At 36.3% G+C, this 16,681-nt stretch overlaps 2 protein-coding genes across 2 annotated transcripts; one reads left to right on the top strand and one right to left on the bottom strand.

Annotated features, from left to right (window-relative positions):
- Positions 1 to 862: 862 nt before the first annotated feature.
- On the top strand, positions 863 to 1,889 carry LOC117908755 (VQ motif-containing protein 4-like). Its single transcript, XM_034822462.1, has one exon. The coding sequence runs from the start codon at positions 984 to 986 to the stop codon at positions 1,614 to 1,616; it is 633 nt and encodes a 210-aa protein (XP_034678353.1). The 5' UTR covers positions 863 to 983; the 3' UTR covers positions 1,617 to 1,889.
- Positions 1,890 to 2,911: 1,022 nt separating this feature from the next.
- On the bottom strand, positions 2,912 to 16,450 carry LOC117908754 (probable bifunctional methylthioribulose-1-phosphate dehydratase/enolase-phosphatase E1 1). The gene is made up of 12 exons (XM_034822461.1): positions 16,186 to 16,450; positions 15,339 to 15,475; positions 13,709 to 13,804; positions 12,510 to 12,629; positions 9,781 to 9,870; positions 9,477 to 9,641; positions 9,095 to 9,250; positions 7,122 to 7,271; positions 6,944 to 7,045; positions 3,912 to 4,021; positions 3,686 to 3,804; positions 2,912 to 3,214 (listed from the first exon to the last, which is right to left on the bottom strand). Exons 1-12 carry the CDS (start codon positions 16,400 to 16,402, stop codon positions 3,123 to 3,125), a joined length of 1,554 nt encoding a protein of 517 aa, XP_034678352.1. The 5' UTR covers positions 16,403 to 16,450; the 3' UTR covers positions 2,912 to 3,122.
- Between the last annotated feature and the right edge of the window lie 231 nt (positions 16,451 to 16,681).

Raw genomic sequence — 16,681 nt, 5'->3', positions numbered from 1 at the left:
ATCGGACTAACCTATAAAATTAAGATATAAAATAATGAGATCAAGTATAAGAAGGATGATACATGTAACATAGATGGATAATAGGATATGGGTACAAAGAAACGAAGCTACATGCGGGACCCAGAGAGCATATAGTTGAGTTAGATATTAAGCATACACGGGAGGAAAAAGGGGGTGTAGTGGAGGCGGCTCCTCAACCACTTTGCAGCCCATTTGATTGGGCAGTGCACCTCACTGGCATTAACTACCCTATTTCTTCTAATCTTATGGTCTTCTATCCCATCACACATGCACAAAAAGGCCACAATAGTTTTCCACAGTTGCAGTTAGGGCTCTGAAGTCAATGCTTGCAACGTCAAAGTAATAAAATTTTTAAATAAAAATAAAAAATAAAAATCCAATGCTTGGTTAAATTGATTTTTTTTTTACTTTATAAATTGAGACATGTCATTTGATTTTTCACTAATTGTAAAATATTTTTTTTAAAAGATGTTAAAATGAAAAATAATATGATTTAATATAAAAAATAATTCAAATATACTAAGATTTAATGCTAGAAATAGCAAGGATATTCCAGAAGGAATATAAAAAACAGAATACTTTTTTTATTTTAAAGTAGTTTTATTGAGGAAAATATGGAAGCAATTTGAATGGAACATTTCAACTTATGTAATATGACCCATTTCATATTCATGATCCAAAAAATCGTTGAAATTTTCTCAGCAACCAATCAGTGCCTCTTCGAAGACATGACCCCACAAAAGAAAAGCAAAGACAAACAAGCTTCTAGTGAGAGAGAGTCTAGAGAGAGAGAGTGTGCAGCACAACAAAACAAAAGCCAATAGGCAACAACCTTTCTCCTCATCAAAGCCTTGTTTTTCACTCATCCATCTCTTCTTCTCCACCCAAAGCCTCCTCTCTCTCTCTCTCTCTCTTTCTCTCTCTCTCTCTCTCTCTGAGGTGGGAGTTGCAGAGACCCATCAATGGAGAATACTGTAAAAACTCAAGACAGAGAAAAAACATCTCCCATAACCTCTCCAAACAGCAATGGAAGCAACTGCAGCAGCAGCAGTAACAGCACCGGCCTCCAAATTCAAACCCCACCACTGACCCCGAAGCCCATCTCTAGATCAGATTCCAATCCTTACCCAACAACCTTTGTCCAAGCTGATGCCAACTCCTTCAAACAGGTGGTTCAGAGGCTCACTGGATCCTCCAAACCAACCCAAGATCCACCCGCTAAGGCCTGCAACATACCACCCATCAGAACTGGACAGAAGAAGCAAGGATTCAAGCTGTATGAGAGGAGGAGCCAGCTCAAGAACGGCCTCATGATCAACCCTCTGGTGCATGGCTACGTGCAAAATAATTCAGGGTTTTCGCCTAGAAAACCTGAGATCTTGTCCCCCAGTTTGCTGGATTTTCCGAAGCTTGTGCTCAGCCCAGTTACACCATTGACGGAAGACCCCTTTAACAAGTCCTCAGAAGAGAAAGCCATAGCTGAGAAGGGCTTCTACCTCCACCCTTCACCCATGTCCACCCCTAGGGACTCTGAGCCTCAGCTTCTGCCGCTGTTTCCGGTGACCTCCCCTCGAGTTTCCGGGTCGTCTTCTTGAAGAAGAAGTGTAATTTGGGGGGGACTGTAATTGAGAGTTGTTGGATGATTTGCAGTGGCAGGTAGAGATCTTGCTGCAATTGTACAATTTGATCTCTCTCCTCTTTTGTTTGATTTTTCATTGACAAGTACGAACAATATGGAGATAGAATTCTTAAGGTGGGCTTTCTCTTCTGGGTTTCTTTCTTTCTTTCACTTTCTCTCCCTAATTCTCAATATTCCCATGGATGCATTTTTTTTTTTCCCTGGATTTTGTGAGAAATTTTCTTTGTCCTTTTCTTTCTCTCTCCTCATCTTGTGTTTTCAACAAAGTCAGTTTACTTTTACTGTTTGAAATGGTCTTAATGGTTTGAACTGATGGGAGTCATGGGTAGTGGGTTGGGCTGCATTTACTGGCATAATGGAATAGACTGTGCGCAATGATGTGGAGATGTCCAATTTTTTCTTCAATTTTTTTGGTGCATGTGGGAAAGAGGGGTCTAGCCCTATTAAAGGGTAATGGGTCCCTTGTAAGGTGACCCTTATGACCAAAAACAAATTTGAAAATTCCTTGTGATTAGACTCTTACCACCAAAAACAAAATAGGAAGGTCCTGATGAGATGGTCTCATTTCTCACACCCTGCTGCGGTTTTGAATTTTTATGCAATTTTGTGGTCCTGCCCTCTCAACTAACAGCTCAATTGAGTCAAATTCCCCTCACAATGCGCCCTGGTGTTCTCCATGAAGGAGGGTCCTGTTCCCATGAGAATGACCTATTGACCATCTCAGAAATTCATACTGCATACCTGCAGAAATCCTACTACATTCTTTAGGGTAAACACCATAGAGATGCACTTGGCGTATCCTTGGATATTTATGGCATCTAATAATAGATATAGTAAGATTTCTTGCAAGAAAGAAGTAAAAGTCAGGGTTCTTTAAACACAGCTTTGTATTGCTGTACCCTAATGCAGGTGGCTGTTTCTTTTCTGTCAAGGACATCAGCCCTGATAAAATGTGAACTTAAAGAAAGCAATAAAGGGGCTCTGATCAAAATAACAAAAGCAGAGAGAATGTGAGATGGCTTTTTCACTTCTCTTCTTTCTAAACCTGTTCTGTCAGTGTGTCTGAACCAGACCCAGTAGCAGTTTAGCTGAATTTTCAGTATTGAGCGCCATATTACATTGTGGGATACCAAACTGTCATAAATACTAAATCTAAAGAGCAAATGAAGCAGAACCCAGATACCACTATGCAATTCTAAGATCCACCTTCAAGAAAATCGAGACTCAAAAGTACCCACCTAATAGGGCTCATACACAAACTTTTGAGTCTTCATTCACTGAAACATCATCTGATCCACTGATTAATCTCGAATTAACAAAACACCAAAGGAACAGCGACAATATGCAAAAGCTCTGGTCAACAATTTATTCCAAAGTTGGAAATTTTGCGTATTTGTCTGCGTGTTTGACGGTAATAATTATGTCACATTTCATAGAAGCTTAAATACAAACATATCTAGTCTCAAATGTCTGAAAAAGATGTGATTGTCTTGAACCCGTGATTATCTGGAAGAGGTCCATTTCCTGGTCGAATAGAGATTATCACCTCCAACCCTGCCAATGGGTAAATATTGAAATATCAGTCTGAAAGACGAATCAGAACAACAAACGGTTTTTTTCCCTCCTTTTCTTTATCTCGGGAACGTAACAGGCTAAAAATTTTAATCACTACGCGACGTGGTTTAACTACTTTCTCAGTAATCTGTGATAAACAGAACCATGAAGTACTTGGATTTTAAAGAAGACCTTACTTCTATTTTATTTTGGTAATTGCAGTGATGTTGCAACATTAAACTATCAAATTGGGTAGTTAAATGATGCGTTGTGACACAGTGAAATGACTCGATTTCCATGTTAAACAAAACCTGATCTCATTTTCAGTTAAGAGTCCTTAAGGCATCTAAATGTATTGAAGGTTTCAGGTGTATATAGATATTATTCAAGGATTGTGTTATCTTATTTGTAGAATTCCCTGAGCAGCAATCTTGAGAAAAAGAAACTGCAGGATACCAAATTACTAATTACCTGCTGCCTTTGCAGCAACTGCTTCTTGATAGACATCTGTCACAAACAAAATCTCCGATGGCTTATCAACTCCCACTGACTCGGTGATTTCAACATAACTCTTTGTTTCTCTTTTATTCCTGCATGACAGAGAGAAAGTGAGAGAGGTTACTCGAATTAAACTAGGTAGTATTTGAGGAGAATCTTAAACACCAGAATCATGTTTACTGCAAGTCACAAAGTTTACCCCACTGTAGTGTCGAAAAATCCACATAAATATTTTCTTAGGTCCCCATAGTTTGTGTATCCAAATAGAAGCCTTTGAGCCAACCTGCTACCACTAGAATATATGTACACCTGTTTGAGGGAACAATCGGTGAGTTTACATTGCCAACAGAATGCAAAAAGAAGGCCTTAACCATCAAATAATCAACAGAACAGCATCTAACGTTTAGCTAAAATTTATCCCATTCCATGGGATGACACCAAAAGCTTGAATACCAACAAACTGCTGCTCAGCTGGTATCCATGAAGGACGACAATTTGACAACCGATAAAGATGCTCGCCTTTGGATAAGCAGTGTCTCTTTAGGCCATGTAGTGGGGTTGGATTGGAATGGATATGGTTGTTGACAGCAAAATAAAACAGAAGCAAGGCCTCAGATTCTACAACAAGATTCCATATAAATTAGACTACCACCAAGAGATACTGAAGATTCATTTTTCTCTTTCTTTTCTTAATAAGTAAAAAGATAATTTATTAAACCACCATTAAAGGGTGGGAAAGCCTATACCCAGGATGTATACAAAGAAAGCCCAAACAAAGCTAATCAGAATATAAAATAAAATAAGGGCAAAAATGCAATGCCAGCAACCTTGGCTAACCCATTCTGATCAACAAAGTTAAGAAGAGAGAAGCTTCCTTCCATCTAAAGAATCCAAATTCATGAATGCCAAGACTTGAAGGAAAGTATCTTTAAGCTTCAGTACAGAAAGCTCTAGCCCTTTAATTATCCTCGGGGATGCCTCAGAAATACAAAGCAGAATAGTTGTCCAAACGTCCCCACTATTTTTCCTGCAGAAAACTGTCATGCCAAGATAATAGGCAACTTTTAATTGGAGAAGGAAAATCCCAAAATGAGCTCCCACATGATAAAGAAGTATATGATTCACTGATTCTGCATCCCAATTGCATAATCAACACCAGCTAACAAGGATAAAACCTCTATACATCAGCAGGTATATGGTGGTGATTTCCTTCCTGACAGCTTCCTTGAGCTGAGACTCAGAAGCTTAGCCTGTGAAGACAGCACCTCAAAAAAGGATTAAACCAATTTGTTTTCTCTCATCCCTCTGTTGCCCAGTAAATGCAAACCAGAAATCTAAATCATGGAGACTCATGGTGAACCTCAGATTCCAATGTCCAAAACCACCCTCTCCATGTTACTTCATTTCCATTCCTCTTTCTAGGCTTCATGCACCGAAGCTTTTAAAGGCGTTCCTCTCAGTATTATCCAACTCAACTGGCTTTTGGTGTGTAAACTAAAAGGGTTTGGACATCATTGAGAGAAGCTTACTCATAACTTGAGCAGATGACATCTTTGTATATCGCATTGTAGTCTAAACCTTTTGTATAAACTCCTAGTATAGTAGAGAAGGTCAATCATATTATGATCAGGTTTTTTTGTAATTGTGGGGAGGATTCCTCATCGTTCTCATGTTTTCATTAATATAAATATATACATATCTCGTTTTTTATAAATAAATAAAAATGTCCAAAACCACACTCTAGACGCCAAAATCAGCTATACATGCTTTCTTAACAAATGCAAAAGCATAAAGAGTCAGAAACCTAAACTTCAAGCTCACCTCACACCACATAACAAGCCAAACTTTGTACTTCAACTATTTCCTCCAACAAAGTCATGCCCTAAAAAAAGATCCCAACTTTCAAAGGCTCCGCCCCATACTTATCCACTATGGATTTTCACCAAAGCCTACCCCTCAAAAACCAGGGAAGCCACTTACTAAGCAAACCTTTAGAGCTTCTCAAAAGCCTAACCTCAAAAACCTTGGCAGCCACCTTTTTTGGCAGGTAAACAGTTGTCTGAACCACCAAAGGCAACAAACTACCTTCCTCACATCCACCTGATGCAAAAACCTTCTATAGCTTCTCTAATTTCAAAGGGACTGGCGGCATCACAAAGGAAGACATGGATAGCAGGCAAGCTTGAAAGAGTACAGTGAATAAGAGTAAGCACACCTCATCAGATTGATATCCTCAATTCTACTGACACTTTCTCACAATGCTCATTCACCCAATCCCACAATACCCTAAATTTGGGAGGAAAACACAACAGAAAACTTAGATAAGGCACGTGCTCTCCCTATATTACACAAAAGCCCCTCCCTTGAACTTCAGTCTAGAGTCAATAGCTTGGAACACTACTGATGAAATCTAAAGCATTTCCTAATTTCCCTGTACAATACACTCTACAGGGACATCATACTCTACCCTCTAATTTCTTCTTTAGCACAAACAATTCCCCTAAGAACATGGAGTCAAGGAACTTTCAATGATATGATTACATGCATTCTCCACTTCAATTTTGTAGAAGCGATGTATCTACCCATGCCTCAAGAGAATTACAAGGATATTGGTATTTCTTCTAAACTAAAGGATGACATAATTCTTACAGTATCTACGTCATTTCAAAATGTCAAAAGATGGATTAATTGTCTCAGGATGATTGAACAAAATATTCATTAATATCCCACCCATCTAAAACAACCCTGTGTCTAACCCTGCAAGATTCAGTGACAGTTGTTAAACAGGTCTACAGCACACAATTGAGCAGTCAAAACCATGGAAAACCGAAGGGAAGTTCGTTCCTTTCTCAAACTAGTTGAGACTTGACCTTTGGGTAGATTCATCTCTCACATGTTTGTACAACATGAAGGGGACACACCCTTTTGTTCCCTTAATGGCTGTCTTCCCTGCAAGGAGAATGTACTCACATACTGCGCCTACATGTAAATTCATTCCACTCACTCACAAATGGTCACAGACCATTATTGAGAAGCATTTCAAGTAGCACATACTCATGACTGCAAACTACTAGCAACACGGCACACTCGTCTAGCATGCAACATTCTGGTGCTTTCCTATGAAGACATAATACTTAAAAGCACTCAAAAATTAAGGACAACATAAAAGGTCAGAAGTAAATCAGTAAGGAAAATAAATGAATAAAAAGATACATAAGAAGCAAGAGTAACCTTTATTCCTGAAGCATGCCAGTTCTGAAGAGCTTCTGGCACATCCTCAAAAACAACTCCCTCCAATTCATTATTCTGAAATCCAGTTCGCCAAATATGACCCTGCGTGCAAAAATGTTAGCTGACTCCAGGGGTCTGCCTCACAGTGATCATATTTCTCTCATTCCATTTTTCTTACTTGTAATTGTTTTAAGGCTGTGATCTTCCTGTCAGCTTTTATCATTGCTTCCACGTTAGCAACCAAAGCTGCAATCACCTCCTCTTTCCCTGCATCATCTGGTGGGATGGGCACAGCACCAACAATACCTTGTTCCAAGTCACTCTGGACCTGCAAAAGAAAGGTGAAAATTTTAACAATTCATTCTCTTGACTTCTCAAGGACTCAATCTGGACTTATTCAACAGAAACATAAGAGCAGTCTCAAGCCTTTAGCCAATTTACAAAATTGCACCACAAACAAGTAATCGGTGATCTCCAACTTAGTATATGTCATTGTCAATCTAACTAAGATTAGACCAGAAGCTGGTCAAGCAGCAAGATTCCATTCCATAATTTAAACACAAGATTTCAGGTGTAAGAAACTTTGAGAACCTACTAAACCACTCATAACAATGACATGCACCTGAAAACCCAGATGAAGACTAAAAGAATAATAAAGAAGTTTACAAGTCACGATAATCATTTTCAAACAGTTAAGGGAGTGATAACTAATTCATGATTTGATTTGACACCTGGAAAGATGACTTCTCATTCTTTTCATGTTTTCTTTCAGCCATACAAGAGGAAAATTTTATGGAATAGGTCTCCATCCAATCAACAGATGACATGAGTAAAGCACATGTCAGCATATGTCCATCAAACAGGAGATAGTGACTATGATCTAATAACAAAGGATTTTGATTTTTGAGGCATAAGGGAGACTAGGACTAGATTGTGATTTGGCAGACAAGTTGAATACATGGTAGAATGGAGACTTCAAACTTCTACATGCTTGGGCTTGCCAAGATAAATCCTCAGCAAGAACTTGGTATTTATCTTAACTGAGTCACCAGACTATATTAGCCAGAGTTGGTGCATTGGATTCTATTTGAAGTTGGTTTATTGAGATTACGAGGGATGACCGTGGAGTCTAAGATTTGAAAAGCATCTTTATGATTAGGAAATTGCCTCTATCTCACTTCTTTGGGATTCAGTTCATGAAAATCACAAGATTGGGTCAAATTTAGGAAAACAGATTGGAGTCAAATTCATATCAAACTATACTTTTGCCACATACACAAGTTGCAGATGAAACTTTTCTGGCCAATAGAAGCAATTTCCTTCCAAATTAGTTTTCTTTAGACTTTGAACAGAACCCAAACCACCAATATCCAATCTCATCAACTGAGTATTCTAATAAAGTTGATGCCTGTAAGAGGGATCTTGACAGAGTTCATCTTATTATCAGCTGTCAAGATTCCAGGCTTTCTGGATTGATGTGGACATGACTTCAGTCATTAGAAATACAGTCATTCACATAGATTCCTAGGGACCAAAATCTTTAGAAGATGTGCCAGTTTGCAGCTTTTTGGGGCTACCTAGAGAGAAAGAAGCATGCATATCATTCCTATCAAAAGAAGAAGCATACAATTGTTGAAGTGGGCAGCTGCCTTGGTAGAAAATGTAGTAGATCATATAATTAGAATTATATACTATAGGTTTTAAGAATTTTCAAGAGTCTTCTTTTAGATTTTTATTTTAATCAGTAATCCTTTCTTCTGCAAAGTGGTGTGGTTTTCCTTTTTAGTTAACTATTTGTCTACATACTTCTTCAGATCTAATTTTCATTTTTATCAAAACAAAAGAGACATTAACTGCATAAAATTAGCAAAGGTAAGGGACAGTATGAACTGTCCAATTGATATTAAAAGCATTTACTTCTCAACTTTTGACAGAAATAAAAGCAGCTTTTACACGTCAATCAAATGTGCAACACATGGATTCCCTTAAGAGGACATGTGCTAAACACACAGCATACTCAGATATAAAGTGGTCCACATTACCATTTATTTGGTTGCCTGTAAGGCTTAGACAAGTAGTAATGGAGCCATGCAAGTTTGGATACTTCATGGCTACCAGCATAGAAACAAAACTTATGAACAAAAATCTTACCTGAGTGCGCAACAACTTAATATCATCCTGAGTTTCATCAGTCTCATATGTTGCAGCCAAATGCCTACTCACATTATTGCGGGCAAAGGGAAAGAGAACATCGGTCACAAATGATATAGGAGTGGTAGTCCCTTCAATGTCAAGAACAATGCAACGCTGAAACATAACAAATTAAGGGAGAGCAGTTTTAATGGGATCAAGCATAAAAATAAAAGCACTAAAGGTCCAAGAATTCTCTGACCAGAGGATATATCTGCATTAAGGAACCATATAAAAAATCTACCAAGCCATGTAAGATTTCACATTGAAACTAGAGAAGAAGTTATGAGACTGGATAGGAAAACTTCCAGTAAAAAATAAAAAATAAAATTCAGGAACTCACTCTCGATGGTTCAGTCTCATGATTGGAATTTACAGTCCCTGCCTTCACAGACATATTTGTTTTGCCACCATATTTTTTAATTGGACCATGATCTGGAGTAGACCAGTCAAGGCCCAATTGGTAAAGTTTGATAGCAGCATCAAAGAGATAGTGGTAGCATTCAGCCTGAGGGAGCAAGTCAAGCAAAAGATCATAAACTAAAAAGAAAAAACAAAACATAAAGAAACCCCTAAAAAAACTACAAATGTGACACATACATTAATTCGATGGACTTCATACAAATATTCTTTGAAATAACACAAACCTGAGTTTTAGCATGAATCCATGAGTCTCCCCATATATATATGCCATGGTTGCGAACAAGGACAGCTGTTGTTTTCGGGTAGGCTTCAATCTATTAAACATAGAGGAAATTTAATCAGTCTGAGGAAATGTAACGCCCAAGTTTTCTTTTAAAGGGTAATTTAGGAATTCTTAATAATGATATTAAATTAATTAATTAATTAATTTAATAAAAAGGAAGAGGGGTAAAAGGGTAATTTTACGAATAAATACCCTAGGTATAAATTAGAAATTTTATTCTTTCCATTCTTTTCTGAATAGAGTTCCTGTTCGCAGAATTCCAGAGAACGTAGGTTGGAGTCAGATTTCAGGGTTGAAGAACAGATCTCTATAGGTAAGAATCTAACCCCTAGTTTAATATTTTAGATTCATTGATTAATTTCAAACACATTAGATATATTTTTTTGGAAAACCCCAAATCTAGATTAGGGTTAGATTATTTTTTAAATTCGTTTTAATATCAAAATAATAAAAATTTAAGATTTTGATTTTATTGTTGGAATTTAGGAGATCTTGAATTTTATTAGAAAAAAAAAAAAAAATCCTTGGAAAGTTTTGATTTTAGGTTAGGGTTAATTTTATTAAAAAAAAAAAAAAAAAAAAAAAAAAAAAACAAGAGAACGCCGCGTGTCCACAGCACTGGAAGGAAAAAAAAAAAAAAAAACAAAACAAAACAAAAACAAAAGGGGCGTACGCGTGCTGTGCTGAAAAAAAAAAAAAAAACTTACTTTTTGGTTTGGTGTACCCAAGAGTCATGGCTTTTGAATTGTTTAATTATAATAATAATAATAATAATAATTAGTTTTAGATTAATAAATAAGATAATAGTAATAATGATTTTTTTTTTGTAATAAATAGAATGAGAGATTTAGCAATATATATATATATATATATATATATATATTATATATATAGAATTTTATAATGAAATAAAATTGTAATTTAATTAAATTAGTAATGTGTTATTAGAAACAAATTGGGAATTTATTAATTATAATTAAATAAGGAATAGAGTAATTAAATTATTACTTTGTTAATAAAAAAATATTAATCTTAACATTTAGAAATTTTAGGATTATCAGATTTATATTTTGAGGTAAATAGTAATAGTGGTATTTTTATTGTGTTAGGTGAGAAGTAGACATTTCAGGGTTATTTTTCCTTCAAGGTCTTTGCATATTTTGAGGTAAGGGAAGTTAATGCAATATTTATAAAATTAAATTATTTTATATGTTCTTTTGAATTGTGGAAAAGAAAATGATATTTTGTTACCATGCATGGATCAAATTGTTTTGCACTAAATATTATGTTGAAATATTTTGTTTTATTGATGACACAAAATATGGAGATATTATGTTGTATAAATTTGAATACTTGAACAAAAAACATCACTCTGGTTTATTTGGCCCTTGTCAACGGGATATAATAGTTGACTATTCGGCCCTGTCAACGGGATATAATAGTTGACCTTTACATTTCATGGTGGGAATGTAATTGATTTGGACCCCAGCCTCTAGGGGTTTGGTTAGAGGTTACTAGTACTAGTAGTGTTTGGTTCCGTCCACCAGGAACAATTTGAGGCTAGCCACCCATTTGAAAAGTCCCACCTAACTGGGCATTTGATATTTGATAACCAGAGTAATGAAAATTGAATGGATTTGATTGAACCTTATGTGAAAGTGTTTGAATTTGATATGAAAATGGTTGGTTGAATTTTGAATATATTAGTATTGTTGAAAACTCTGATATTTGATGAGAAAAAAAAATGATGATATCTCCTATTTGAAATGAAAATATTTGATCCATGAATTGCATTAATATTCCTTATTGGGCTGTGAGCTCATTCCCAATTGTTGAAAATTTTTCAGGTACTCTTAGTTCGGGTGAGGAGTGATGGCTAGGCTGAGGAATAGTCATCATTAGAATTTGACTTAGGATTTTATGTTGGATTTTGTTTTAACTGTTAGTTATGTTCATTTGGATCATTTGATATTTGGAAGTTATTTGGAAATTGAATTTGAGGATTTTAGATTTTGTTCTGCTACTCTGAACAGGTATTTGGTAATTGGTAACATCCAGTTACAATATGATTGTTTGGGTCAGATTATACTTTAAGCCTTCGGGTTTGAGGTGTGAAATGACCGTCACGCCCTTGGAGTGGGTCTTGGGGCGTGACAGGAAATATTCTACATAATAAAATAATGAAAGAATGGAAGATCTTATGTCATCCCAACTTCATGCAACAGTGATCAACAGAAAGCTATTCATCCAGGATCTGCACAAACATTCTTAATAGCTAGGAGACAATGAAAGTTTCTCTTGCAACAACCATAGTTCCACATCTAAATCACCTTTTAGATGTGAAAGCTCTACCAGAACTTTGAAATAGGAAAAAAACTTCCAATGACTCAAAACACACATGGAGAGGCACGATACGCTGTGTGTATCAATCAGTCATAAAATGACTAAGTAACATGAAAAATTACACATGAAAGCATGCAATCATTTTGCACATATACAAATTATGAACCATACACCTACTGTTTTTAAAACACTTAATTACTCCTCTCACAACATCATGTGTGATTGAGTGCTCAAGGTCAAATCTCAAAGTATCAACACAAAAAATACATACATCATGAAAAAAGAGAGAGAGAGAGAGAGAGAGAGAGAGAGAGAGAGAGGACATACAGCTTCAGCAAGGGCATCTGTGAGCTCCCTTTCATGGGCAGTGTTCTCTATGATTGGGACCACAAGCTCATCATAATAACCATGTCCTTGAATTCCTTTTATCATTTCCATATGAGTGATCTGTAATTTTGCACAAAAACATAAAAAATTCAAGCAAATTAAAAGATATCAGAGAACCAAAACAGAACTATTATACATTCTAGAAAGTGTAAAAAATTATAAACATATTATTTGAGACCAAATGAACAGCCCATCACAACAACATAGCCATCATCCCAGTTTTAGCATCTCATAGACCACAACCATCAGGAAACTTATCCTTTAAAAAAAAAATGAAAACACTGCATACAAATTTCTGTTTTTCAAGAGAACTTTCATATACTACAGGAAAAAAATCTAAAATGCAAATTTGTCTGTGGGAGATACTTCTTTTCTGATAGACCCTGAAAAGTGAATCTCCAATGTTTCATTGTAATCATGTAACATGTCTCAGTCATTAAGATTCTTTTAACACTTTCTAGTAGTACCCTAGCTTTTTCAACATTGACTGCTATTATGTTTCTCTTTCATCCATTTAGTCTATTTAGACTGATTTCCAGTACACTATTTCCCTTTTTAATACGAGATTCGGGCATCCTTTGTCTCTTTCTATTTCCTATATAGGCTACATTTTCATTTCTCAAGTACAAAACTGTGCCCATAATCCTTACCCCAACCCTGTACCTCCTTATGTTTGGCTACCAATCTAACCCAAAAGCTTAAGCTATCAGATAATGGACTCACAATGCACAATAGCTTATTGAGCTAAAGGCCTAACAACAACCAATATAAAGATCCTTCAAGTAAATATTCTCAGCTACATGTCATATTTGCTCCCATGTCATAATTCAATTTTCATGCATTGCCTCCACTTATCTACATAAAATTCACACCATCAATTTAGAAAATTCATGCCACATATCTCTGCAACAGGATAGCAAGTCTGGAAGATTCTCCACAGGATCACTCAAAGAAATAACTCAACCCAATAGCCACCCTCATGCTGACTGTAAAGAAAAGGAAGGAAAAAATGTAAAAATCTTAAATATCCATAGATTCCATACACATCGAATAAACCACACCAAAGGGGAAGGTTGAGCTAAGAGAGGGGTTAAGAGCTTTTCATCCTCAACTATGACAAGCAAAGTTCAAAAATTTACTCGAAACTCTTTGGATAATGGATCAATCATTGTCACAATACATGATTCCATCCCATGACTGTGGATGACGGCTCCAGCATTACGCATCAGATATGCCTAGAAAACAAAGGACAAAAACAGTGTTATATTCGCTCAAATAATAAAATTAAAAATCCAAAAATTCATGCCAGCCTTTCACAGATTGAATAATGATTACCATCCAAATGGAATGCATAAATATATTGTTCAGCAACAGACCTATCACAAAATAAAATAAAAAAATAAAAATAAATAAATAAATAAACCATATTCCCCAGAATCCTGTTCCAACCTAAAATAGAGAAACACATAAACAGACTATCATAACAACTGAGTGTTTGATTATGACATGATCGTACCATTAAGAATTGTATTGCCCATGTGTGTGTGTGTGGTTAATGAAATACAATTGTCACATCCTAAACAAGATAATTTTCAGAAACTTGAAGAATGGTAACAGTTGAAGAAATAGACCTACTCAGAATCATCCATGATATTAATCAAATGGTTAACTATCAAGGATTTATCCCTTACCACAGTGCATGTAAGAAATGACAATTCTTAAGGACCCAAAGGAACTCACACCTTCTTTGCCACCCCCTTCTCCCTACTGGTAACCAACACCTTGGAGTAAAACATTCCAGAAATAACCCATTTTAGGTCCTATGCCATGTCACCCAGTCATCCATCTCTCTATACAGATTGACCAAGTAAAGCTTTCCAGAAAAAAGCATCAATAGTTTCTAACTACCAGACACTTTTTTTGGGGAGCTAGGCAGATGGAAGAAAAACCTGTGCCAGTGATGCCAGAATACGATTTCTTTTATTGGGCTGTCTATCCTCCTAATTGTATTGACAGACTTGACACAGATAGATCCATTGCCCCCAACTTCTGCCTGTATCAGGCAGTGGCAGCCCCCGCCTCCATAGCCACAGCACAGAGGAGAAGGTCCTGATATATGGCAAGTTCTATGAAAACATGCTTCCCCCACCACAGCCCATGGTCACCTGCCAAGCTTCTTTTTCAACTATCATCCCAAAACAGCAACACAAACTCCTTCATTAGAGGTATTCTACCCCAATAGATATCTTTCCAAACTTCATATCACTTCTCATGTACTTTGAATCTCACCTTTCCCATAGACAACTCCAATCCACTCCTTGTAGCTTTTCAAATGGCCACACCATTTTCATTATGTGGCAGATTATAAAATTAGAACCTCCAACTAATACTCCTTTTGACTTATTCAAGCTCAGTCTTTGATTTTTTTCAGAAACCATAGATTTAAAATTTATTTTTTCATTTTCCTTTATTTTTTTAGTAACCAAACAAGTAAATTGCAATCCTAGATATGACATTAATTACTATAATTACAAAGCACCATCCCACATCACCAATGATCTGATCAATATACAATGAAAAGAAAAGGCAGCTCAAATAATTTCATAAATTCCAATTATCTTCATGAACAACTATATATCAGCTCTGCATTAATTTACAAAAATGCATTGATAAATAACACCAGAAATCACTCAAAGAGCATGCAAAAGAACTGCATTTTAAGGCTGGTTTAACAATTAATGACAATTAAGAAACACAAAAAATGCATACCTTCATGAAAAGAGGAGCACAATCACTGCATTTGGGAGGCTTATTTGGGTATGGCTTCGGAGACGGGGAAGACAAGAAACACCCACTTGGAGATAACACATACATGTCCTCTGGAACCATCCTTTCCTTTTGAACCCCTGATAAACATATAAAAAACTGCCAATTAATCATAAATTAACATTATCTGGAGATCCAAACAAGCAATTGGGCATAAATAAACAATACACAGAAACAAAAATAACCAATTGAGCACCAATAAATAGTACCCAGAAATTAAATAACCAATTTAAACAACACCCTCAAATCAAGAGACTCGATTGAGCAAAAAATAAATAACACCCAGAAATAAAAGCATAATCACAATTAAGCATAAACAAAAAACACCCAGAAATCGGAACCAACCAATTGTGCATAAATAAACATACCCAGAAATCAGAACACCGAGTTGAGTATAAATAAGTAGCACCCACAATCAAAACAAGGAACTAAACATAAATAAACGATACCCAGTAATCAGGGCAACAAATTGAGCATGAATAAACAATACCCAGAAATGAAAACGACTAATTGAGCTAAAGTAAACAGCACCCGCAATGAAAAAATGAATTGAGAGTAAATAAACAATACCCGTAAATGAAAACAAGCAATCGAGCAGAAGTAAAAAGAATCAAGAAAACCAACTGAGCATAAATAAACAACAACCGGGTAACAAACCATCCAATCGAGCATATAAAAAATAAATAAATAAAATAAAATAAAATAAAATAAAAAACATGAATCAAAACAATAAATTGGGCACCGGCAAAAAATACCCAGAAACCAAATAGAATCGAGAAGAGGACAGTACCGGAAGGGGACATGACAATGAGCTGTTGAGGCTTAGGGATGGATTCATCATGGACCTTGATTGTGATGCTGCCACCCGTCCCTGAAACCCAACCAAGGCCGTAGAAGTGACGGCAGAGGTCCGATAGTAGCTTTCTCGTGTCATTCACAGGCATGCTCTCCAGATACGCTTGCGATGTAGCAGCCATTTTCAGACCATTCAAGACTGCTGCAGCCATGGTCGTGGGTTTAGAAAGAGAAAGTAGAGAGAGAAAGCAGCCACGGAATTGATTCCCTGAGGCTTGAGGAAGACACATTTATTACACTCGTGATTGGGTTACCTGCGGGTGACAAAGACGTAGGATTTGATTGGAGTCTTAGCATTATAGTGAAGGCTGCAAACACTGCCACGTGGGTGGATAACACGCATAGTGGGCTAGGATATCATAAGTTTGTCAATAAATTTGGTTGAAAATGTACATATTTAAATTGGGATTAAATGAGAGATTAAGGCATGA

This window comes from Vitis riparia, chromosome 19 (genome assembly GCF_004353265.1).
Source record: "Vitis riparia cultivar Riparia Gloire de Montpellier isolate 1030 chromosome 19, EGFV_Vit.rip_1.0, whole genome shotgun sequence".
NCBI classification, from domain to species: Eukaryota; Viridiplantae; Streptophyta; class Magnoliopsida; order Vitales; family Vitaceae; genus Vitis; species Vitis riparia.
This window is presented reverse-complemented; position numbering and strand designations above follow the sequence as displayed.